This window comes from Aptenodytes patagonicus, chromosome 10 (genome assembly GCF_965638725.1).
Source record: "Aptenodytes patagonicus chromosome 10, bAptPat1.pri.cur, whole genome shotgun sequence".
Lineage (NCBI taxonomy): Eukaryota > Metazoa > Chordata > Aves > Sphenisciformes > Spheniscidae > Aptenodytes > Aptenodytes patagonicus.
Genome location: NC_134958.1, coordinates 17,140,547 through 17,166,982, shown reverse-complemented (window position 1 = coordinate 17,166,982; position 26,436 = coordinate 17,140,547). Strand labels below are relative to the sequence as shown.

Here is a 26,436-nt window from a genome sequence, read left to right as displayed (position 1 = left end):
CCCAGTGGGATTGAGTATGATGTGTGGGAGAGCAGTAGTGACACTGAAGCACAGTTAATGCCATACAATCACATATTTTGCAAATGTCATGTCATATATCACTCTATGCATATTCTGTAGTAACTTGCATGTGCCAGAGTATCAGAAGTTGAAGTGTGAGAATACTGTAGTCAGAGAGTGTGTTTGTTTCCTTTTGCTTCTCATCTCATCAAAAAGACATAACAAAAGAGGAAGGGTAGACTAACTACTGTGTTTTTGTTTCAGTTGGCTGTTATTAATACCTATCAGGGAAGACTATTAAAAAATGTGGGGAAATACTGCATCCTCTTCTGATAGAAGTTAAAGATGTATGCCCTTTTGTAACATGCACATTAAATCTGAAATTTGTTTTGGAGATTTTATTGAAGCTGTCGAGACTTTGAACCTGCTGTAGTATCTGGGCCTGAATAGATCGTATGGCTAAATGATAAATCAGTTTTGTTTGTCAAAGCCCATATTTATTGCAGCAGTAGTTAATTGTCTGTTTTGCTTTGCTGCCCCAGCATTTCCCTTGTGCTGATGCATCAACATGGCTTTTGCAGTCAGAAGTGAAAGAAGGAACAGGCATAACTGAGTGAAGAGGAAGCTGCATCAGCAGGGAAAAATTAGAGAGCAACAGTTTAATGAATACTCCAAAAGGAAAATGACTGCTGCAGTGGCAGAAAATGAGCGTTTCTTTTTGCAATGATTAACCGTAAAACCTTTACCTTTAAGCAAGTAAATAGTATTTTCTTTTTGGGATTTGTTGCCTGAGATGATCTGCAAGAACATGAGGATCTCTGAGCAAGATTAAACTTCTTTCTCTGAGGACAATCTCAGAGCTATCATGAAATAAAGACATTATATTGACAGAAGTATTTTACTGTGAAACTTCACAGCTCTTTCAGGAAAGCAACAGATGTTTGTGAAACAATATTTTCAAATTTTTATTTTGACACAATTAAATTTCAAATTCAATGTACAATTTTCAGAGTCAGACCAAAGGCACTAAGGTTCTGACACCAAAGCAAAACATTTCATTTTGTGCCAAAGTAATATTATTTGGATTTTTGGGTTTGTCTGGTTTTGTTTGCTGAGCTTTACCATCTAGTACAGCTGTAGATAGTGTAGAAAGGGCAATCAGTTGTTCGGTTTTAGACCGCTTTTAACAGTGGGCTGCAGGGGAGCTTAGAACGGTAGTCAGAAAATCTAAATGAAAAGTTAGGAGACAGCATGTCTCCTCCAGGCAACAAACCATTGGAAAAGTTGACAATAATTTGTCTTCTGTGAATGCAGTGCTGCAATCACTGATGCATCTCTGTGCATAATTCAGAATTGAAATGTAGATTGATCACAGCATACAGCTGACGAAGCACAAAACGGCTTGTAATTTTGCTTTATCAATTCATTAGTATTGGACTTGCTTGTAACATAGTCAAACACAAAAGAAAAATGCATGAAAACTAGAGGACATTTCCAGAGAGTCTTAAGTATTTTAAAATACTGTCAGATTATTTCGGACCAAAACCAAGGTTAAATGAAATAGGTAAGACAGGAGGAGGTCTTAATGAACTATCTTAACAAACATGTTGTTTATTTTAAGCATGTCCTTGGAAGAAACTGCATTCACAACATCTCAGCACTTGGTTATTGCATGAAATCCAGAAAAGGAGATTGCCCAGAAACTGAAGGAGAACTGGCAATGCTGTTTTCATTAAGCCTGCTGGATGCATTGTAGAAAACTGGCCAAGCAAGATGAATGGCAAAAAGTAAATGAACTCTGAAGGAACTGGATTCCGGCACACTCATCTAGTATTAGTAATGAAGATTGTTTTGTGACATCTATGTATAACGTAGATCTGCAGTACAAAACTGCAGATTCAGAAAAGCCAGCTTATAATCAGTAATAAAGGTTGAAGATAAATTTTTCCATCAGCTCAATTGATTTCTCATCTACCTGTTCTAACTTACCATTAGGTAATCTATTTCCAGTCTTCAAATCGATACAAATTTACTAGATCACGTTTAAAAAAAAAAAAGATGGCTCTCATAATAATTAAGAAATGCATCCAGAAGATGTCTGTTCCCTCACAACTGAAACAACAGTAAATTAGACCTAAGACAGCAGAGCAGGAATGTCTTTTACTGGCTTTTTTTGACTGTGTCACTGTGGAAGGATAAAACTTGCAAAAGTAGAACCTCAGGACAAACTTGGCAAAATCGGTTTAATGCAATTCACTGTTTCAAATTTATTCTCATATGAAGCAGGATTTCTTTGATTATGATATGGTAGCTCCCCAAGTAGAATACCAGAAAAACTCCTTGAGCAGGATTATACTGAAGAACACAATGTTGATCTGAAGTCTACTGTTAATATTTTAGATAAGAAAGAAAACTGTGTAAGTCTTTCCTTGGAAATAATAGTATAGTTGAATTATCATTTCCTTGTAATAGTATTGCAAATTTGGTATTTTTATCTCCATTTTTATCTACTCTGTACTATGAAAATATTTAAGTAATTGCTTAAATGCTGCTGTTAGTAATAACACTGTGTCATACATAATTGGCAATGTTATGACTACTACTCAGTTCATGGATAACATGCAACAATATCTTTGGGAAATAAGTATGTGCCCAAGCTATTCAAAGCTGTAAGGAAAGATTTTTGTTGGATTTCTAAAAAGTAGATTTTTAAGTTCCTACTAGGTGAAAAAATGATTAAGAGTTGTAAGGATGGGGTCTATATTACTCTATTTGGGGTAACTATAGAAAGACAGAACCAAAATGTCAGATGCTTCCCAGATCCAAATATGAATAAGTATCTCAAATTTGGATACTTGTGCAGAAGGTTCTGGTTCCTAGGCTTTGAAAAAGGACAGCAAATACCACAGGATCCAGCTTACTCTTGGTTTCAGTCAGGATCTAAAAAAAACATGAAAAGTCGTATTATGCTTTTGTGTTATGTTTGCTTCTGGTCCTCCCTGAACTGCAGAATAGTGGAGGCATACACAGGGGTTTTTTTTGTCCTAAAGTTTGTATTAGAAAGTATTCTTCTGCATTAGGATTATGTAAGGTCATATAGTACTTCCCAGTGGAGAGTCCCACTCTCTGGTCTGGGTCCTTTCTGACACTGTTAAAGTGACCAGTAATGGCTTTGAACTTCCAAAATGGTTGAAAGTTCAGCAACACTTTGTCTCAGCTATGCACAGTTAGAAGATGCCCCATTTTTGTCATGGAAGATCTGTACCCTTACCCTGTCTTGGTTGCCAGTGAAGTAACCAGATACAGTGCAAGAGATTAAGGCGTCCCACCTGCAGAGATTGAGCGTATACAATCTGATACTAATTTAGGGCCCAGTCAGTGAACTGCTGACCATTTTCTAATATCCTCAGTTGGCTCTAGAATAAGGGTTTTGTAGGATCAGACTGTTAAAGATCATTTGATTCTTGCTGATTACGGATTCTTAGCCCTACTAATATTTCTTGAATTAAGCTCAGAGTCCTGTGGGAGCTCTGCCATGACCTCAATAGGAGTTTGAATTCAAAAGATCAGAGGCAAATAATATATAATTCAGTTCACAATAAGTGTGCCAAATTTCTCCTAAATATTCTGTAACTAAGGTGTGTTCTAATAATGAGCAAATATCTATGCTTTTGGAAAGGAGTTATTTCAGAGTCCATTTGAACTAAAGTGTATATCATTATTTTAGAAAAGTGTATTATTGAGTCTCTAGGCATTTAGCTTTTTTTCTCTTTATGCATCAGAGGTACTTTAAGTAGCCTAGTAGCTGTATACTATGACTTACAGTATTTCTAGATTGTGGTCAATATGCTCTTTCTTTGTTGACTTGAAATGTATTGTGTATTCCATACTGCAAGGCTGACAGGCATGAAGGCAAGCTGTGTTTTGTAAAACTGAATAGTTTTCTTTTTTTTTTTTTTAAAAAAAGTATCTGAAGTTGTCTTCAAGTACTTTTGGAGAGAGAGTTTTACAACCTATATGCATTCAGAAGTAGCCAGTGGTTTTAGGAGTCAGACTTGTGGTATAGCAGCTGGCAACAGGCTGTAAGCGTGAGCTGTTCAGAGATAATGGCCAGCTTGATGCAGTCCATTTGCTGGACTTTTCCAACACCCCCCCCACCCCCCCCCCCCAAGTCTCTCTTACTGTTACATTCCCCACTGCCAAGTTATGCATGGTTTTTACCATGAAACTGACTGACTTATCTCACAGGAGATTTCCCCAAAGGGTATCTTTCTGGTTTAGTGGTACAAGATGCACCATTCTGCACTGATTTTTGTAATCCAGTGTGTGGATTAAATTACCAGCGAGACATTTGCAATTAACTTCAACAGCACAAACCTTCACTTTGTTTCCCACTGACCACAGTTGCAAGCATGCAGTCCTCTTCCCAGAAGAGAGGAACTGCTCTCTGCTGCTCTCTGTTTGGGTCAGGACCAAATGAGAGAGACTGAATTTTAATATATGGGAAGTAACTTTGATTCTGTCTGTCTAAAGACTTTATGTGGTTTGTAAAGCAATTAAGTAGGACTTAGGACACTGTTCTCCCAGACAAAAAGGCCTTAGGACAGAAAATAAATATACTGTATTACTCTGAATATTAGTGCTGTTGCCAGGTTTGAGAGGTTTCATTTTATTATCGGTACTGTGCCTGTGCGATTTTGGGTGAAAATGTACTGCTGGTAGTGAGGTACTAGGCCCACACATAAAATACTTCTCTTCAGATATGAAGTGGTTAGAAAAATAGGAGTCATTCAGCAATAAGTTTACAAAATATATCAAACTGCTTATATGGGTCAGGATGTTTCCAGTTTTCTGAAGCACAGGTGGGACTTTGTGCTGGGAATAGTGCATGTATATTCTTTCTGGATCATACAAAGCTTTTAGCATCTATATTATAAATTTGCAATTCCAGGCCAGACATACTTTATATAATATGAAGTGTGTTTAACATTGGGTAGGCTAAAACTGAACATGTACATAAATGACCTATCAAAACCTACGTTTGAGGAACATGAGGATAAATAAATTGAAACTCTTATTTTACCTTGCACAGTGTTGCTAATTGTTGTAGAAGTTGCTCAGATAGCTGTCCATCACAGAGTTCTACGAAATTGTTGCTTTCCTTACCCATCCACCAAATACAAATCCAAACTAATGGTTTGTTACAAATTTTCACCGTAAGTTTTCCCTGTACTCTGCTGCCCAGAATTGTTTCCCTTGAAAACTGTCTAGCACCTTCACAGCAGATGTTCCAAAACAATTTGTTAGATTTTAAGTCATTCACTCATGCTAAACACTCATCTATAAAATTCAGGTTTTTTGCTTTGCATGTGTACAAATGTTTATATTAGTATTTAATGCTAAGCTATTGATTTTACTTTCAATTAATTATTACCTTTATTGCAAGTACTTGAATCTTTCTGGCATTTTTTTCTGTCAATATTCAGAAGTATTTAAGTAAGCTGAATAAAACAGAGACTAGTTTTTTCTCTTCATATTTTGGAGTATCTTTAAATGATGCTGTCTGATGGTATGTAACAATTCCAGATGTGTCATGTTGGCAATACCTGACACATTAACATGAACACACTGTAAATTACATATCTAAGAGGCAGTTGCCATTTGTTCCTATTTAATTGCTAACTTTCTTTTTGTCCTTTTTGTTGTATTATGTTATAATAATGAGATAAATTAAGATGTGATATGAACCTTTGCCCTGTAACTCAAGCTGAATGTATTTTTACATTGAGTTTATGCGAACTTTAATTTTCACAAGCAAATGTTTTGGGCTTTTCCCAGAATTAAGACTTAGGAAAATGCCACGAGAAGAGGCTTTTCTTGCATAATGTGAACTTACTATGAAATGAAAAGTTCTGGAAGTCTTGAAATCTTTTTCTGCTGTAGATTTAATGAGTCTTGCTACTAAATTAGGTACTTAAAAACACCTGGAAAGCTAATTTTGTTCAAACTTAACTTGGTAGCTGGAAGTATATTAGGATTTTTCATATTGAGTTATTTCTCTAACCTCTGCAGTATATCTGTACATGCCGTATTCTTTTTCTGACTCACCATTACTTCACTGTGACTGACTCATGACATTTTCCTTTCATCAGGGCAGTTATTTTCACCTATACAGTTCATGACAGAGAGTGAGTTATTTTATTGTTCAGGTTAATATTTATTATATTGCAGGCGAATCATCTTAAGATGGCCAAATTCCAGCTATTTACTCTGTTTTCAGAGTTGGGAAGGGCTGGGAGGACTTTCTGGTCAGTTTTAACCAAGTGGGAGCCTGAGTCATTAAAGATCAGACAATAATTCTGGAAACAGGGAGATTACAGAGGAACAGAAATTAATCAGGCAGTTACCTTATATCTAATAATAATGTGTATTTGCTGCTGTCATGGGAATGAGAGCACATTTTTGAAAACTGTCTTTAGGAGATATGCAATGTTACCAACTTTTTTCAAGTTCCTCTCCATCTGCTTGAGCAGCACTAGGCACTTAATCTAGGGCAGGAGAGTTTTGAGCAGAAGAGCAAATGGTTTTACTTGAATTGTATCCACGCTCTGATTTTTTTAAAGGTGGGTTGGGTTTTTTTTGGTGGTAATACTGTAAAAGAGATGTGGTAGTTCTAACGAGGAAATCGCCTATTTGAAAAAGTTGAGTGAAACTTTTAAAAACTGGAACACCAAAATTTACCTTAGCTGTTAAATTTGCTATAGCTGAAGGGAAAGGAGAAAGAAGAGTGACTGATTTATGCCAGAACAACTGGGTTACTAAATGGTAAGGAGCAGTGCATTTTTCCTGTGTAAGATTCTTAATTTAATGTTACATATTTAAAACTTTTGTAGAAAGTTTTGATACAGGCTGGATGACGTTTTTCACAATAATAATAATACTGGGGTCTTTTTACTTGTAGCCTAGCTTTGACATATACTAAGTTCACATCTTCATATATTTTTCTAGTTCTGAGTGTTACAAACTTTTTTGTAGGTTTTGGTTTTTTCTTAAATTCACCTGAGAGCATGAAGTAGTCGCTGAAGTTCAGGAGCTGGAGCATGTTGTGAGCTAGAATCGAGAAAGTTGGCAAGATTGAAAAAAGAAATGAAAGGGAACTATAGTAATGGAATTATCTTTAAAGTAGTGGAGGCATTGATTTTTTAATTTTCTGATTGCAGTGAGGTAGTTTAAATTAGGATTACAAAAGCTACTTATAAACCATCAAACATAACTTCTAACTGGAAATACTGACCTTGAAAGTGGATGCAAGTTCATTGTTTACAGAACTTCACTCCGTTGCACCGCTGCATCAGCTACCTTTGATTTAAATTATCTTTTGCTATTTTTTTGTCCGAGTTGTAGGGGAGGCTGTATAGAATTGTTAAACAGGAAGACAGGAGCTACAAAACATCTTTAAAAGGAGAGCTGTAAGGTGAACTGTAGAAAATAAATTAATAGTCTTCAGATACTTGAAATACAAGTCTTAATGAATGGCCTATTGAGATTTTGCCATAGAATTGTAGCCCAAGCAGAAGTGTTGATCAGAGTTTGTATCCTGAAATATTACATATCTCTAGTGCAAAACATTACTGAAGGCCACTGTAAACAACACTGTTTTGGTTAAGAAGCTGATCCCAGGATGAAAGAGATGAAATCAGCTACAGACTGCACAAGGAATTCCTCATGAAGAATTACGGTAAAGCTTTTCATAACCTTTCATGCTTCGGCTAAAAAGATTGGCACCATAAAAATTCTTCGGGGGCAGAGTTGAGGTGGTAGCTGCAGTGATCAAAACATAAAAGAGGCACATTTTCCCTTTTTATGGAGAGGCCTCTTTCAGACCTGTCATATGATGGATTTGAAATGAAAATTTAACGGACTCTCAGTTTCTCAGACAGCCATCTTTTACAGCTTCATTATTAACAACAATTTAATCTTAGCCAGCTCTCTTTCTTTTTTCTGAGCTCTTGATAGTTCATTTTATTTGTTTAGCAGCAATATAAGAAAAAAATACTCAGATCATAAAGTTAAGGAAGTGTTCCATATTAAAAAACAATGTAAAACCAGTGTCCAGTAAGTTTTGCAGAAGCATTTGCTCCACAGTTGTTTGAATTAAAATGTAACAAGTGTAAATAGCATGTAAATAGTGTGAATGGATTTCATATTTAACCTGTATGCAATAGTATGTGAGCCGTAATTTTTCCTCCCAGTGCTATATGAGTAATGATGATGCCATTTTCATGGCTGATGTTGTATAAAATACTTTTCAACTAATGTTCATGGTATAGAGACTGTTTTGTTAATGTGTCAGAAAATGAGACCTGAGAAGCAAGTGGATGTATGATAGCTCTTGGGAAAATGAACATGTAGTATTGAGTAAAAAAAAATTTCAAAATGTGTGAATACATTTTTACAGGGTCTGATCCAGAGCCATTAATGTAATTTAATTTTTTTATTTCATTTGCAAGCCAAATGTACCAGGTTCTTGATTCTGCCAGCTATTTTAGTGCTCTTTTGGGAATGATACAGACTAACTTTGCTTTCCTTCAGAAGTCCAAAAAGGCGGGAAGTTCTCCACCGTGACTCATTCCTTCTGAGTTTATGTAGGTGCAGCTCTGTCTAGCCACTCAAATCCACCAAGTATTTTGCATAGGGAGAAGTAAGAGTCTGAAACTTCACCCATCAAGGCTCTTTACAGGGACAAGTGGTCCAGGGGCAGTCCTATGTATCTCCCTGAAAGTAAAGACTGTCAACAATATGGACTTCTTTCTCATAGGTTCAGAACTGGTGGTAGCCAACTGCTTTAATCCTAAACCTTCCTACATCTTACATTTTGTCCAGAGCGATGAAAAAAAAAATTTTTTTTCTTTACAGTGTAGAAAGACGGGAATGCAATAATATAAATTCTTTTAAATTAATTTATCTACTTTTATACCCATTCTGTTCAGTTACTACCTTATTTTCCTTTTAATGAAAAACAGATTCGATCCTATTAAAATTTTTTCTTGCACAAACTGGGACACTAATAATAAAGACTAGACTAATTTATATTTTAAATTTACAGATTGCACACGTGTTCTCATATCATTTGTTACCCCGCTTTGAAAAAGTAGGTTGCTGAGTCCTTAGCCTCTTTAGAGGTGTGACTGTGTCAGTTTGGTGCAGGGACAATTAATAAAGCCCATACAACTGCAATTCAAATCTATTATTAGTAGCTAGATAATATATTAGTATTGCATACCTCTGTTTCTGCATGTATTATAAGGCAAACTAATGCAAGCTGACTTCAAATCACAAACATAACTGAAAATTCTCGTTGGTTGATGCTTGAAGACTGATAAAGTCAGCCACTTTGGCTAATGAACTATTGCTTTTTCATTAATGAATAACAATGGTAAGGACTTACAAGAGACATAATTACATGATGGTATCTAAGCACAATTTACAAAAGTTATCAAAAACCACAATGAAGTCGTCTTCTATAAACAATTTCATCAATATTAAGTAAATTAAAAATAGTTGGTTAGTCAGCAGCAACCACTCCCATAGGGGAAAAAGACTTTGATCTTGCAACTTCACAAGGCAAGGACACTGACAGTGTCAGTATCCCTTCACCCACTATGTTCTGTTCTGAGTTCTTCTATGCTGGATTGTCTTTAAGCCTGGATATCAGCTCAGTCTTCTAGTAGGATTACAGCACTTGCTCTGTGGATCAAGGTAGTGATCTGTCCAGTTCCCTGTATTTTGTAGTGACCAACAGTAAGGTGTTTCATAAGATACTGTAAGAATATGCAGTTGGCAAGTATAAAACAATCTGCTCAAGTTATAGGTCTTAGTCTAATATACATAGGATATTATGAAGTTCAAACCTTCAATTTCAGGATGTTCCTTGCAGCTATTTACTTTTATTAATTTAAAAAATAAATATGTACCAGTCCAATCCCTTCTTGAATCTTATTAAAGTGTTCCCCTCAACAGCTTCTTGTTGGATTGGAGCTGATAAGCCTATAGACACACATCGTGTGAAAAGTATTCTTTTTGAATTTACAAACCTTTTTTTCATTAGTTTCCTTTTTTTTTTTTGTTTCGAATTGCAATAATTGATTTTTAATCCATATGTCTATATTTGTCTGCATCTTTATCTGTAACTGGAATTTTCTCAATACAGGAGGTTTTCTTTCAACAAGGGGGTACTCAAGAGTAGTGAAGTGTTTGACAGGGTATCTGAAATGTGGCAATAGTATTGCACTTAAAATCTTAACTTACATAAAAGAACAATGATATTTGCAGTGTGGTTCTCTATTGCTGTCTTTTTTTATCTTAACAAAATGTGCCTTTACATGACATTTTGTGACCATTTCTCACCACACAGTCACACTGATGTTCTTCACCAAGAGACCTGCAGCAAAAGCAGAAAGACTGCTTCTATTGATTAATTCAGTTAATTCAGATGCCTGGAATATGTAAGAACAATTTAAGTTTCTTCTCTGATGTGAATTATTTTGGAATTAATGGCATAAATTTAATTTCCTATCATTTAGGCCATGCATGTAGGCTTTTTAAGTTTTTCCCAGCAGCATAAATAGTTGTGTATAATGCTGAGAGCATTTTAACTGAGTATCGCAGTTGTGACAGGACAAAGAAGAAACAGTCTCTGGAATAACTGGGTCCTCAACCCTAAATTTTTGTAAGTTCAAACTCGTACCTTGAATTTGCATTAAAAAGTGAATTGCTTGGCAATATAGAATGTGCTGGTTTTGGCTGAGACAGAGTTAATTTTCTTCACAGTAGCTAGTATGGGGCTATGTTTTGGATTTGTGCTCGAAACAGCCTTGGTAACACAGGGATGTTTTAGGTACTGCCAAGTACCTACTTAAGCAGTGCTTACACAGAGTCAAGGCCTCTTCTGCTTCTCACCCCACCCCACCAGCGAGCAGGCTGGGGGGGCACAAGAAGTTGGGAGGGGACACGGCTGGGACAGCTGACCCCAACTGACCAAAGGGAGATTCCACATCATATGACGTCATGCTCAGCTTATAAAGTTGGGGGAAGAAGGAGGAAGGGGGGGATGTTGGGAGTGATGGCGTTTGTCTTCCCAAGTCACCGTTACGCATGATGGAGCCCTGCTTTCCTGGAGATGGCTGAACACCTGCCTGCCGAGGGGAAGTGGTGAACGAATTCCTTGTTTTGCTTTGCTTGTGCGCGCGGCTTTTGCTTTACCTATTAAACTGTCTTTGTCTCAACCCATGAGTTTTCTTTTACTCTTCCGATTCTCTCCCCCATCCCACCAGGGGGAGTGAGCGAGGGGCTGTGTGGGGCTTAGTTGCTGGACGGGTTAAACCACGACATACAGCCAAGGATATTAGTAGATTCTGTTGTCTGTTTTAAAGTGTGTATTTAAAAGCAAATTCTTTTGTAATAAAATTGAAAATCTTTGAGTAAAGCCTTTAAAGAAAGGGTCATGTCTTTCCTGTGTACTTAAACAATGTCTGATGTGGTTTCAGCCTGAAGATATTACTATATTTTAAAATATATAACTCATATTGCATAAAATTATGCACATGTATGTGGCAGGAGTTTCTGACCTTAAGGACTTAACATTATCACATGGACAGATAAAGGAAGTAGGAACAAGAAGGAACAGAGGCACCTAGAAATCAGTGACTTGCCCATGATGACAAAGGGAATGCACTGCACAACTGGATATTGAATCCATATTTTATCCTTCCCTGGCTAGTATCTGATTTGCGAAGTCACTTTTCCTGAGGCAAGAGATCCTACTGGCATCTTCAGAGAGCTCATCATTCCAAACAGTGCTGCAGATCAGGGCTCTGCAGATGTTCTGGCAAAAAAATCGTGTTCTGAAAAGGAAATGGAGGGAGTAGCCAAATGGCTTCATGAAGAATAACTGGAATATTTGGCAACCCAGGATACTCATGTGTTCCTAAATTTTTTGGTGCTTCTGCATTGTATAATGTACAGATTTTCTGTATCTGCTTCTGTGTTTTGTTCTATGTAAATCACAAAATAGTCAATTCAATCGGAAGGAAGTGGAGGAAAACCACTTCCTCAGCATCCATGTCTGTTCAGTGTATGCCGCTGGCTGGCTGAGAGTCACGTGACAACCTATGAGAAACTGTTGAAAAAGGTTTCCAAGCTATCTTTGATTTTTCTTTCTTTTCTTGCAGCATAAACATACCAAGTGTTTGGACAAAGTTTTCTAAGTTTGTTTGGTTTTTTTTTTTTTTTGCACAAATACTAATATAACTGTTCTTTTCAACACCCACACAGCTTTGTCCTCTGGCATCAGAGAACACCTAACAGTGTAATGCACCTTTGGGGATTTGATTGGGCACCAGTATGTGAAGATGATTTCCTCTGACCAAAGTCCTTGTGTTTCTGTCCCCATCCTCTACAGCGTTGCGGAGTCGATCAGGACGGTCCATCATCAATGGAAATTGGGCAATTGATCGACCTGGGAGATATGAAGGTGGTGGGACAATGTTCACTTATAAACGCCCAAATGAAATCTCCAGCACTGCAGGAGAGTCATTTTTAGCTGATGGTCCAACAAATGAAGTCCTTGATGTCTATGTAAGTTTCTTGTATTTAGATTAATCTTCCTGATGAAAAAAAATTGTTCAGTTCATTGTTAACATGCAACACTAAAATTCCATTCAGTACCAATACTTTGTTACTATTTTGTTCCTTTAATTTTGAAACATTATTTTTTATATTTTACTATTGTTTGCTGTTGCTCCCATCTTGCTCCAGATCATAGAAAGTCTAAATAACGATGAAACCTTTTTTTCTCACACTTTAGTGATCCAGTAAAACAATTTTACTTGTTCAGTAAAACAGAGATAAAGCATACAAATGTCTGGGTGGGGGGGTTTTTTGTGAACTGGATTTTCTCCGGATACTTTCCTACTCAAGCAAATTTGGTGTAGCTTAATTTTACAGTGAACTGAAGCAAATACCTAAATCAGACAAGGCCTCTCACAGAGTGGTACCATCTCAATTTTCTTTAAAAGAAACATAAGTACAAAAAACTATAGAATGTGGGATTTGAAGCAGAGCAGCTTTCATACAAAGCTGTGCTCGGAGACCATAGATAATAGCCATTTGAGAAAGGAAGAGAGAAGACAAATTGTGGCTAAGGGGGGGGAATCATTGAAAAAGCTGTTTACTTCAGATGGGACTTTTACTGCATCATATTGAAATAACAAATATAACTGGAATTGATTACAACTTATGCAAAGATAAATGGTGTGTTCTGAGATTATACACTTTCACATGATAAAATCCATTAATTGAAAAAACTAGATTAACTGGTGATACGGTTGTTTCATCCAGCTATGGCTTTTTGCCCTTAAGTGCAATATGGGGTGGAAAAGTGAGTGTGCTGGGTTGTTTCATAGAAAAACAAATAGTAACTACCTTGCTTTCTCAGCTGGGAAAAGTTAGATGTTGGCAAAGTTATTCCCCATCTGCTATATGGTGTCTTAATAAAGCAATGTAATAATTATGCAAACTTTAGTACTTTTTTGGAAAATTTCTAATTGATTGCAATGTAAGACTGGCAAAAGCCTGGAAGATTAAATGGTTGGGCTCCTAGATTCTGTAATGCAGACTCCGTGTTTTTAAAATATATGTGTCATTGTCACAGGATGCTGTGAGCTGAAGTCTGGCCTTAAGTTTTTATTGTCAGCTGATTGATGCCTAATAGGTAATGACCCAGAGAGAAAAGGATCAGGAAATGGATTACAGATATTTCCAAAGTAATACCATAAAAACCCCTTAAGCTTAAATTTATCATATTTTAATTTTAGTTTAGGTTTAGCCTCTTCTTTTTTTGCTTTTGCAATGAATATAAGAAAGTTGGCATGATGGGCATAGCTTTATCAGTTTTGCTCTATGGCTGCTACTATGGATTGCCACATCTAATTTGACTGGAGTCTTATCTGAGATGTTTCTTGTAGATATGAGGAATACTACAATTCTTTATAAGCTGATAGTTTAGTGTCTTTTTCAATATAGTGTGGGAAGATAAAAATGGATAGTGCTAGATGAAAGAAAATCAATCATCAGTATGACACAGCCTGTCTTACAGGTTTGAAATTTGTAGCCGCGCAAATACAGATGCCTTTTGTCAGACTTTGTCTTGCAGTTCCTGAACCATGTAATTCTCTTTTCATAGAATCATAGAATCATTGAGGTTGGAAAAGACCTCCAAGATCATCGAGTCCAACCGTCGACCCAACACCACCACCCACTAAACCATGTCCCTAAGCGCCTCATCTACTCGTCTTTTAAATACCTCCACGGATGGGGACTCAACCACTTCCCTGGGCAGCCTGTTCCAATGTTTAACCACTCTTTTTTTCATCCATACTCACGATCTTCATGCTCTATGTAGAAAAATTAAGAGATTTGCAGATGGGAACTCCAAATGGCTTTCTGTTCCCTTTTCCCTGAGATCATGCTGTCTTCCTTCCACTCTAAAAATGTAGAGGAAAAAGCTCTCTAAGTTACAACAGGCTATAATTAGCTAGATAAAAAGAGATGCAAGTTTCGTCCAAGTGTGAAGCATACATTGCTACACAGACTTAGGTCCACTAACTCAAAGCAAAACTATTGTATAATTCCAGGCATTTTACTGCAGGAAATCTGTGACAATATATTCATAGGGACTTGATCACTTAAGCTCTTTATAACATGTGCCTGTCAGTTCTTTTGAGAAATGTGATGGAAAAACCATGGGAACCATTGGAAAGCTGTTCCTGGAACCATCTTAAGAACAGGGACCTGGTTCTGGAAGGTGGGAAGGTACTCTTCTGCTGAAGTCAGCTTCACAGTGCTCAGTTCTCTCAGGACCAAACACAAAGAGGGTTTTTTTTTTGGATAACAAAGTGACATGGGAAGGACCAACCCTTACAAAAAATATTACAGGCAATGTATTGTTAGATGGTTCAGAAAAGTGAATGATCTCTGAGGGACAGAGTTTAGAGAAACAGCTATTATATTTGGCAAGGAAAAAGTGATTTTGACGCAAGGAAAAACAAAGGTCTGAATCCCTAGTTGGTGTTAATTGATGTGACGAATTTAGTGAAACCTTGAAGCGTAAGTGTGCTCTGCTGAGTCATAAAGCCATTGGCATAGCGTGAGGTTTTTTTTTTCGGCCTGTGGTTTGTCAGAACCAAAGAGCTAGTGCAAGCTCCGGTGTTTGTTTGGTTTGGTTTGGTTTTCAAAAAAAAGGTACTTTAAGTTAAAGTGTAATCTGAGGCTTCTATCAGACCAATCCCCACAAAGAGTTCAGGACTTTTAAAGCAGCAGTGTCAGTAGAAGCAGTACTGAAGTAATCAAAGCTAAACTAGTGAAATTAGCAGCTGATGGCATCCCTGCATTTCTAGTGTGAGTATGCTCAGGCTCTCAGCAGCAGCAACGTAATACAAGCCAGTTGGGTATGGAGTGTGCTGCTAACAGTTTTAAAAAGCTTTCATAAAGTCGTATCTTGCTCAGGTCTTATTATGCCTAACTGCTTAAAGAAGAGCACAAGAAGTGGCACTGACTTTCAGAGGAGTGCTCGTGTCAGCTCACGTGGGCTTATGCAGCAGTGTTCTGAAACCACTCGGCTTCATTTTCACATATGAAGGAGAACACCTTATGGTTCCTGCCTGTGTTTCATAAAGAACACTTTGATAGAGTTGTGGCTAGCTGTAAAGCAGTGGGAGTCTGTCTGCACTTACATTACATCTTCATTCAGTTGAAAATTAATGTGGAAGGATGCAGGGGGGTTGCATGGGCGCTCTTCAGCTGCTGTAGCAAGTATGTGGGCCTTTGTAATCCGTTCACTTGATCTTTATTCAGCAATGCTTATGGTGAGAGTGGCATAATGTTAGTAATTTTAGCTAGTTGATTGCTGAGTCTCCATTGAGTGGTTTAGAGGTAGCTGCACGGTGACAAAAAGAACAGTTTGATTTGTGAGATGGTACATGCGGAATAACACATATGTGCTGTCTGCACATGGTCCGTTCAGGTACAACCAATAAACCTTAAAAAAGGCAGTTGGCTAGATTTGTAGATTGAGGTCTGTGGTATTTACTTTTCTCTGCTTTGTTTCTTTTGTTCTCATGTTTCCTCAGGCATCTGTCAAGCTCCTTCTACCTGAGAATGTTTTGGTGACCTTAGGACCGTCTCTTATGCTGCTGAGGCCTGGTGTGAGCCTCTGCTGCCCACGCTGGCGAGAGGCGAGGCCGTGGCTGGTGCAGCCCACAGCCACACCTCGGCCCCGAGCATGTCAGTTTTAAATTTGTCAAAGAAAATTTAGAGGAACAGTTTCTCTGTCATCACAAGCTAGCTCGCTTTGCAAACATAGTAACCTGTATTTTCTTATTTTTCCCAGAAACAAATATCTTTTTTTGCATGTTTTGGAGATAGTCATTAGCCATTGTTTCTATCCTGACTGATGGTAAATAATGTTACGTAGTTGATCAGTTCAAGTACATATTTAAGTATTAGTAATAAAACAAGTGGAAGAACTGAATATATGGCTGTTTTTCTTTTTAGATGATACATCAGCAGCCTAACCCAGGTATACATTATGAGTATATCATTCCAGGAGACAATGTCATTAGTCCTCAGCTGCTTGCCCACAGGAGGCCAGGTAAAATGCCACGATTTCCTATTATTAAACGCATTTTGTTACCCAATAAGCTAATGGAGAAATTCATACCATTAAATTCAGTGTAAATGCTGCCATTGACGTGGGAGAAGCCCAGAATTCCACCCTACATGTTGAAAGAGAAGTCTGCATAGATTTGGTAACTTCAGTGAATTAATACTGACAGGGATTATTTATACTGTAGCAGGATATCTGGTCACATATTTCTACTTTCAGTAACAATTTTGTTAAAATGTTAACCATGGCTTTGCATGAGCTGGAGTGTTGTAACCATGTCTCAGAAATGAAATAGAACACGATTTTTCTCTTCAGAGTTTGAGATAATTTAAAACAACCCTTCACTGTTTCTGTTTTCTCTCCCAACTGGAGAGGATCAAACACAAAACTGTTGCCTTCCCAAGCTAGAATCTGGACAGCTCGTGCTCCTGACTGAGCTGCGGATATGTGCTGTGTGTACTGGTATGAAGTTCTGAAGGACAGTAGAAAATTTGCAAGCGAGTTTGGTCCTACTTTTAGTGTTCCTGACTTGCCTTGACAAATTTCTAAGTGTGTTTGCAGTCTGTTCGCAACGAGGAGCAGCTGTGCTGTGACATGGGGAGGCACAGAATACAGAGCATGGTACAAAAAAAAAAAAAAGCTTTGGGAAATTTTGACACTGGGTGCATTAACTCTACAGTGTGTTTGGAGACTCTTCAGTTTTTAATGTATTTGCTGGCTGCGACTTGGTTATCTTAGTTTAAAACAAAACAGTCATTGCAGCACACTATTAGGAGGTCTCTGCATAACAGATTAAAGCTGCTTTCAAGTTTTATGATGCTCCAGTTGTGATTATTAGTGGATGGAAACATAGACTGATATTTGCAAGTGAGGCTCATTATTTTACTTTTTTGTTATTGTCCATCATCAGGGGAGCCCTTGAATGGTCAGTTAGGAATGCCAGAAAGTACAAATCATGAGGATGAGGATTTGCATAGGGAGACAGACACTCTCCCTGGACAGCCAGCTGGAACTTTTCCAGTTATTCAGCCAGGAAGATTTCCTTCTCATCAGCCAGAAAACCAGGTGCCTGCTGTGCAACCACCAAGACAAAACCGAGAACACAACTGGAAGCAGATTGGAAAAACTGAGTGCACTACTACATGTGGGAAAGGTAAGTGCTTCATACACCATGCACAGAAAATAGATGACACACGGGAGGGTTCCAGTGTGGGAGAGGAGAAGCATGGAGGGAAGAAACAGTGTGACTGTTCAGCAGCTCTTGTATGCACAAAGCATTGCTGGACCTGGTGTTTTCTGTTATCCTACAAGAAAAAGACACGTCAGTACTATTATGTGTGCTTATATTTAAATCAGTAGAAACAACAAAATTAAAAATGTGAAATACAAAGTATGTAAATTAAAAGGGAATATATGGCATTTGCCTCTGAAAGGAAATATTTCCGGATTTTATGGCAAGCTGCTCTCTCTCACACCCTTGATACACAGCTGCTTTCCTCAACATTCTTTGGCATTCTTTATCCTTCCATTTGGCCTCTCCAGCTTTGTCAGATACACCCTCAGTGCTTTTTGTATCTTTGTCAACAGTTTTCTGATCTTTATGGGAAGGTTTCACAGGGATTCCATCAGTTATATCTTTGCATCATTGGATGTTGCTGGAACAGCAATAATGTGACTTCAGAAAACTGAGGTTTTCACAGGGGAGAAGTGGGAAGGAAGAGGGATGGAAAGGGACTGGTAATGAGTGAGCTTTTGGGATGTGATGGATACGCTACTTTGAGCTTGCCAGATTAATCTTTGCCATAAGACATTCATAGTGACTACAGCTTCAATAATGCGTAGCACAAGCAATTATTTGGAAGAATAAGTTTTTGTGATAGTGAAAGTGACATATTTTGTACTATACATAGCCACCCATCACTATACCTAAAAAATCGCAGAGCTTTGAAATAAAGACGTACCAGTGAGGAAACTCAGCTGACTGTCACCAGTTCATTTACACTGAGAACATTTACTTCCTAATTAGTGTGAGAGGAGACTTTGCGAATTTGGTCCAAAACCAGATGAGTGTCCATGTTATAGCTACAGATAGAGTTAAAAAATCCAGCAATATTGATACCAGTCAAAATTGCTTCCCAGTATATCGAGAAAACTTTTTTCCTTGGAGAAATTACTGCAGAAGTGTTAGAGCTAAAATACAGCCTGTAAAAGTCAAAAGACTTTTTGAAGTCAGCCTTTTTGTGGAGAAAAGGAGGGAGTGTAAACCAGAATTATTTTGGTTGGCATTTAAATACATTATGTGTCTTTAATACAAGTCATATGGGCAGAATCCTTTAATTGCACCTGATTATTGTTTAGAAGCAATCAGTGAATGTCACCTGCTGAGTGTCTGATTTATCCTATATGTGGTGAATTTTAGTATCTAAATCAGGTAATTTGTGATGCAGTTGCAGGAACACATCAGGGTAAATGTATTCTTCCTTTACATCATAGAAGTCTTGGTTGTATTTCCTATGGACCTTATGGACAGTTGAACATAGTTCTTGCCATTTCTTCAGAGATCTGGTAGCTATTGGCAGTGGTATTAATGAAATCTGAGTCAAAATGATAGCAAAATTGTAGGAAAACAGAATTCAAAGGATATCTTTCAGCCTCCTATGCAGCTTAAATTTACTCCATGAAATTTAGCAACAGAACTGTCAAAAATGAGTATCTCTTTTCCCATTATTTGGAGAATGTGTGCGTGTTCTGATCAAGTTAAATTCAAAAGAAACTGGACCTCGAGAGCAGGATCCTGACACTGTGGAGACTGTACGAACATTCCTTGTGATCTTGGTGTGAGAAGCCTGTGTGAATCTCTGATGCCCCGAAGGCATTTCAAGTCAAACTAGGTTATATAGGCTGATAAAAAATGGAGTGAAAAAATCAGGAAGAAATCTTGTACTATTTAAGGCTTTGTTTTCATTTTGTATGATTCAATATAGGACACTTTCTTCTTTTTTCTTTTTTCCATGTTTTCCTTTTTTCTGCTACTTTATTTGTTCATGCAGAAATGTAGATGATACATGGTCTTTAAGTTTGTTGGTTTTTTTTTTCAGAATGAACCTGTCAAAGCTAAATAAAGCTAGGAAATTTTAAGTTGGAAGAAGAAAGAAAGAAAAATTATTTTTGTGCTACCTAAGGAAAAAGGGAGGATAAATTAACAGTTTTGATGAAAAGCTGTGAGATTTCAAAGCACTTTTCAGTAAAACTTTGGTTTGGAAAAAAAAGACTATTATAATTTTTTTTAAAAGTGAAAATGCTTCCCATGAGAACTGCCACCAACTCTTGTCCCAGATTTCCATTTAAGATGATTGAGCAAATAGATCTGCTAGAATTTGGACAGTGTGGAAACTGCTACCGCATCCTGTCAGGGAAGTGAAGTAGCACATCATCCCTCTCTGTTGTCCGGAGAGAAGAGGGCTGGTGTACTGCGAGTTCCTCCAGTCCTGGAGCCATAGGAACTTCCTCCAAATTTTGTTTGAAAGATCTCACAGGAGGAGTACCTCACTTCATCTTCTCTGAGCACAGCCTCTGCCTTAAAACTGTTATCCACACCTTGGAAATGACTTGGGATGTGTAATTTGTTATCAGTCATGGCAGCATGTTGGTTACTTTTTTAAAGAAGAATTACAAAGGAGGTTAAAGAGTGCAAACGGCTGATTTTTTCCTTAAATTTCAGAAAATAGCTTTTTCTGAAGTATTAGTGTAAGTTAGCTGGAGAGATACAAAGCCTTACCTTTGATAGAATTAAATTCTTGAACAAATACAACTTTAGTGGGAATTGTAATTTTAAATTTTCTATCTTGAAATTGAAGTGTGCCAGCCAACAGTTACCATCAACTATGGCCACCCTTATTTTATTTGAAGTCATAAAGGCATAATTTAGGACTACTACAGATCTCTGGTGCAATATGTTTTTTAATACGTGGCTGAATGTATTGCTCTCCTTTCTTTCTGTTTCTTGATCACAAGTATAAGTTACCTGTTGGTTGATGACAAAAGAAATTTATTTCAGTAAACCCAGGATGAGATGTTTGAATTGTTAATTTCAAAATACGATAATAGGATTTAAAAAATTATTTAGCAGTTACCATTAAATCTATAGAGGTTTTGAGTTCCAGGAGGTAAAAAATGTGGAGCTAATTAACCACAGATCTTAGACAAAGACTGCAAGTTCAAGTGGATAATTAGAAATGGAAAGCTGGAGAAAACTGGTCTTCAATCCAGTGGCCTAAGACTTGTAGCGTCAATAATCTTATGAATCAGTGTCACTGACAGTGCAGGCTTTAGTAAAGCCACATTTGAGGGAGGTATGTAAGCTTGAACTGTTACAACCTAGCCCTTTTCTACACTGTTTTTAGACACAAATACCAACAAAGATGCAGCTGAGTTTTCTGTACAAATTGCCTAGGTCTTCTAGGCAAGATGGGACTTCTTTTTGCCTTTGACTCAGAGGCATGGCAGTTTGTTTTTTGTAAATGTGCAGACATATATTTTGGTCTAAGAAAAAGAGAAGTCTATTTTGCGGAAAGATGAAGCTATTGTACTGATAACTTGTGCCCTGCTTCATCCTGTCTTGCCAGTAACATGGAAAAAACCCGCTTTTCTGTAATCTTTCTGATGTTTGGTTTAGAGACACTGTTGTATAGGGTGCATTCCTGAGATAAAGTGGTAGCTTTCCTAGATAAACGTGGGTGTTTCAGGCAAGAGCAGTGTGAGTGTGAACAATATGAGTTCTGTTGAAAAAGTGCTTGCTTAAACCACCTGAATTTTGTTTTTATCTCATTCTATTTCTGATTGCAAACACTGAGAATTAGGCATTTATGACTCTGTCTTCAGGTTGTACACTATATTTCCCCAAATTCTGAAGTATATTGTTAATGCCAAGGTCAGTCAGTATAGTTTTACTTTAAAAATACAGCCTTATTCAGAACGATCACACATCATCCATGCATTTCAAAGGCAAAATGACAAACATGAAATCTGAGAAGGAAAGCATTCCAGGAAAAGTTTGTGGGAAGAAGTGTAAACTGTGTATCTGCTTGTCTGGTTGAATAGCATTCCACTTGTGCTTATTTCATTCTGTGGAACAAAGTTAGGTCTAACCTAAGCAAAATGTTTCTCTTTCAGTTCAGGAGTTAATTTTCCTGTTCATGGTTTCTTTCTCTGCATAATCTGAATATCTGCACTAATAAGGCTTCGATACCAATAAATAATTAGTTATTTGGAGTTACTTGTTGTAGGATAGCCTAAAACAGCTAAAATCACCCAATTTTTAAGTCAGTGGGTCTAGCTTCAAGTGGCTGAACTGGCAGTTGTGGGTTGTACCTTGACCACTTCTCTTTGGCTGAGCCCTGTTTCTCTGGTAACCAAATGGCTCCTTATTACCATGGAGGTGTCCTGTGCCATTGCTGTACCAGAGTGAGAGGAGGGGTTGCTGCCGCTTTACATGGTATAAACATGGCAGAGAGAGAATCAGCAGACTTTCGTACTACTTTCTAAAAAGAACTAAAAAGAAGATTTTTCCTAGTCTTCCTTTTGCTGTTTATGTACTTGTAGAGTTGCCTTTCACATCCCTTGCCAGATTCAACTCCAGGTGGGCCTTGCCTTTCCTAACCCCATCCCTGCACAATCAGACAGCATCTCTGTACTTCTCCGGGATCACCTGCCCCTGCTTACACCTCTTGTACTTCCTTTTTATGTCTAAGTTTAGTTAGGAGCTCCTTGCTTATCCATGCAGGCCTCCTGCCACCTTTGCTTGATTTCCTACTTGTTGAGACGGACCTTTCTTGAGCTTGGAGGAGGTGGTCTTTGAATATCAACCAACTCTCCTGGGCCTTCTCTCTAGGGCTTTATCCCATGGGATTCTTCAAAGCAGATCTCTGAAGAAGTTTGAGTCTGCTCTTCTGAAATTCAGGGTGGTTGTCCTGCTTTTTGCCCTGCTCCCTCCTTTTAGAATCCTGAACTCTACCATTTCATGGTCACTGCAGCCAAAGCTGCCCCTGATGTTCACACCCCTGACTTTTTCTTCCTTGTTTTTATGTCTCAGGTCTAGCAGAGCACCTTTCCTGGTTGGGTCCTCGATCACCTGTGTCAGGAAACTTGTTAATGTACTCCAACTTTTCACTTACCAAATACAAGTAGGCATGTTAGCACCTTGCTCTTTGTCATCATTTTGGTAGTCAATTTGCAATAGTAATAGTAGAGCTCATGAAAATTATTTAAAGACCGAGCATTAAATATGGAAAGTAGTAATTTGTAGTTTGTCGTCTACAGTAATGTTTAACCTGTAAGCTTTATCTTATGAATCTTTTAAAAAACTAGGTAAAGTGAATAATACTCTCATGTGTTTACTCACCATGTAACTCTAAAGTAAGGAGGCTCAGTCTCTTTCCAGAAGCACAACAGAATGACTGCGAAATTTTCCTCCTCTCAAGCCTGTGTTGTGGCCACTTGGCTGCATTTGTTTTAATTGCCTGAATACTTAATGTTTGCACTTTCTGCATTATAAAGATCTCATGCAGACCAAGGAGCATGTTTTCTCAGCCTTTCCTACAATGCCATGCTGTACTTTCTATATACTAAGGACTTGCCTTAATACTACAATGTAAACAGTATAGCATTCAGCTCTCACATTTGGAAATTTTGAGTAAAATCTTAGTCTATATTTCCTGTTGTTAAGTTATGCTTTTCCTTTCTGCATCAGTGTTGGATGCTACTGTTATGGCTTATAGTGCAGAGTCTTTTGCAATGCATCACCTAATTTTCTTCTTCATTTCAGGGTCACAGTACCCAGTTTTCCACTGCGTCAACAGAATCACTCACGAGGAGGTATCTGAGAGTTACTGTGACAGCAGCACCAAACCCATTCCAGAAGAGGAGGCCTGCAACCTCTTCCCATGTCCAGCTTTGTAAGATATTACAATTTAAGTCAAGTGAAATAAGCCAATGTCATTGAGGTTTTGCATGTGAAAGAGGCTATTCTAAGTAGGAAACTAGTTTGAACTTCTAAGTACTATGCACTTATGTCATATAGTGTAGTGGATATTTTTTCCTTTGTTGTTGTTGGCCTTCTTCCCCTTCACAGGGAGCAATAGCATTCAGAGAAGACAAAAGGGAAGTTGGCAACAAGTGAGTGTAGTAATTTCTCAAAATTTGTGTGATTGTGCAGGCATGCACACTATACGTGGTCTCTCTGTGGGTACATTTTTTCAAGTGACAGGCTTCAGCATATACCTGTCTAAAGAAGAGGCTCTGTAGGTTATGTCACTCCACATTGAATCAGGGTGTTGCAGAACCCACCTGTTCATTCCATGGTGTCATATTTAAAGATGAGATTAGGCCGATAATGCTCACAACAGCCGCCTCAAACATCACCTCTCTTTCCTGCAATTCAGTAGTTCTTCAACTTGAAGACTGGATTCTGAAGTGGTAGTCCTTGTTTCCAGCACACTAATACAACCAGCTCAGGTGTGATTTCCTTCCAAAAAGACACTTGCCATCAGGAGACTGTGACTTACAATTGGCTAAGCAACTTCTTTTAAATTGTCAAAAAAAAAGACGTCAATTCATCCAGGGCGTATACCAAGAAGAGAAAAGGGTTAAACCCAGTTGCCATCATAGCAACTTTATTTCAGGTCAGCAGCTGTGTTTTCCATCTCTCTTGTGGTTACATTCTTCAGTTCTCTTCTGAGCAGTAAGTGGCCAGTCCTTATCCCACGGAAGTTTCTAACGGTGTAAGTCCTGTTACAGTGTTAGAGATGCCTGACAAGCAATTTCCTAGTGCATATTAGATACTCAGGAACTTCTGAAGCTGTTTACTTGGAGATGTCTTCTCTCACCAAGCATTTTTATCACCTTTTTCTTTTTAACAACTCATATTGATTCAGCTTCATTTGTTTACACAGGATAATATCAAGAATATAAACAAAGATATGTAAATATTTATTAAAAAGAATACAGAGATTTCGCTTGTTCTCGACAAGAGTTCTGAAGTAAAATGTGTGAACAGTTCAGATACTTCCCTTATTTGTTCATGTCTTCATGCTTGAAATGAAATCTGAAAGGGGAAAATGACATGTTTATACAAAACTGATTAAATAAATACAGTGAAATCTTGGAATGAGAAGAATATATGTAGGGATTTTTTTCATCTCTACAATTAAATGTATTTATTCATTGCTTATAATTTGCTATTTCAGTTTTACTGATGAATGAATGCCTGGATGCATTACGTGATTTTTGTGGTATTGTCCTTTTTTAGAGCCTTAGCTGCAGAAAAATAAAAATTTTATGTAATGCATCTTAAATTTTTGGGAAGTGTCATTAGAGCAATAATATATATTATAGATAGATACTTTAAAAAACAAACAGCTGTTAGTGGCTTAATTAATGTTTGTAATATGTCTTGAAACCATGGATTGTGCAATCTGTATGCATGCTTATTATTATCAACCACTACAGGTAGATTGGTTACAAGTGTATAATGTTGTCTTCATAAAGGATTAAGTTATGCATGCTGAGGCTTAAGTGTTATTTTACAAGACTCTGTACCAGCATCAGAATCATGTCATTTGAGTTCTGTTAAGATTAGTATTAGAGAAGTCTTTACTGAAAAAAAGGTCCTCTTTTTTTTTTCTCTTTAGCTGGGATATAGGGGAGTGGTCTGAGTGCAGCAAAACATGCGGCCTTGGTATGCAGCATCGACAGATCTTATGCCGGCAAATGTATGCCAATCGTACCTTGACAGTTCAGCAATACCGCTGTCATCACCTGGAGAAACCAGAGACAACCAGCACTTGCCAGCTGAAGATCTGCAGTGAATGGCAGATTAGGACAGAGTGGACTTCAGTGAGTATGATTGATTAATGTGGGGCATAAAACCTCAGAAAAGACTAAGAATTTTCTTCCAGGTATCACTAATCAAACATGAAATTTGTTTTTGTTTAAAACAGGGAAGTGGAACGTCTGAGAAGTCTTGGAAATACGTGAAAGTATTAGTTCAAGAAAACCCTGCTCAATTATGACCCTTAAAGTTTACTGTTCGTAACCAGAAAGAAGCTGAAAAAGAGTGATTGAATAGTACAAAACACGCAGATGTGCGTGTACAGAAGTACACAGCTTTCTGAGCAATGCTTTTTCTTAAATACTATATGAAGTAGAGTTGGGAGAGTCCTGATAGGTTTGCCCGTGGTGGCAAACTTACTGCTCTTTCCCATAGCATGTAGAGTTTAGTTCCAGGAGTTATTTAACCTTGCGTATGTATTAAGGATAGAGTCAGTAGTTGCTGTTACTGTAGTTGGTTTGAGGTTATGCTAAGACTTTCAGATAAATGTGGACAGTACAGTTTTGAGCTTTAATTTCTGTGTTGCTTACAAAAGATTTGGCCAACCTGACAACCATCCTAGATACTTTCATGGCCATTGTGTGAAAGAGAAAATATCCTGGTGTTTTAGGTGTAGTGATAAACAAATCTCTTTCAGTTAGCCATGAAACAAAGCAAAAAAATTTTAGAGTTGCTGAATTATGTGGGTGGATGGACCGTGAAAAATTCCAGCTTAAACCCTGAACCTAAACCTTCTTTTTCCTTTCTACTGAAGTGCTTCCTTGCTCCTAATTCCCCTAGCCTGTGCTGGAATGCATGTCACAACATGCAGTGTGTTGTGCATGGA

The 26,436-nt window shown here is 37.7% G+C and overlaps 1 protein-coding gene across 1 annotated transcript in view; it reads left to right on the top strand.

The window, feature by feature from the left end:
* THSD4 (thrombospondin type 1 domain containing 4) overlaps positions 1-26,436 on the top strand; it is a 332,056-nt gene that overhangs the window by 286,328 nt on the left and 19,292 nt on the right. Inside the window, exons 9-13 of the mRNA XM_076348305.1 lie at positions 12,461-12,636; positions 16,612-16,708; positions 17,634-17,876; positions 23,547-23,676; positions 25,411-25,615. Coding sequence (XP_076204420.1) covers positions 12,461-12,636; positions 16,612-16,708; positions 17,634-17,876; positions 23,547-23,676; positions 25,411-25,615 — 851 coding nt within the window. The remainder of the gene's footprint in view (positions 1-12,460; positions 12,637-16,611; positions 16,709-17,633; positions 17,877-23,546; positions 23,677-25,410; positions 25,616-26,436) is intronic.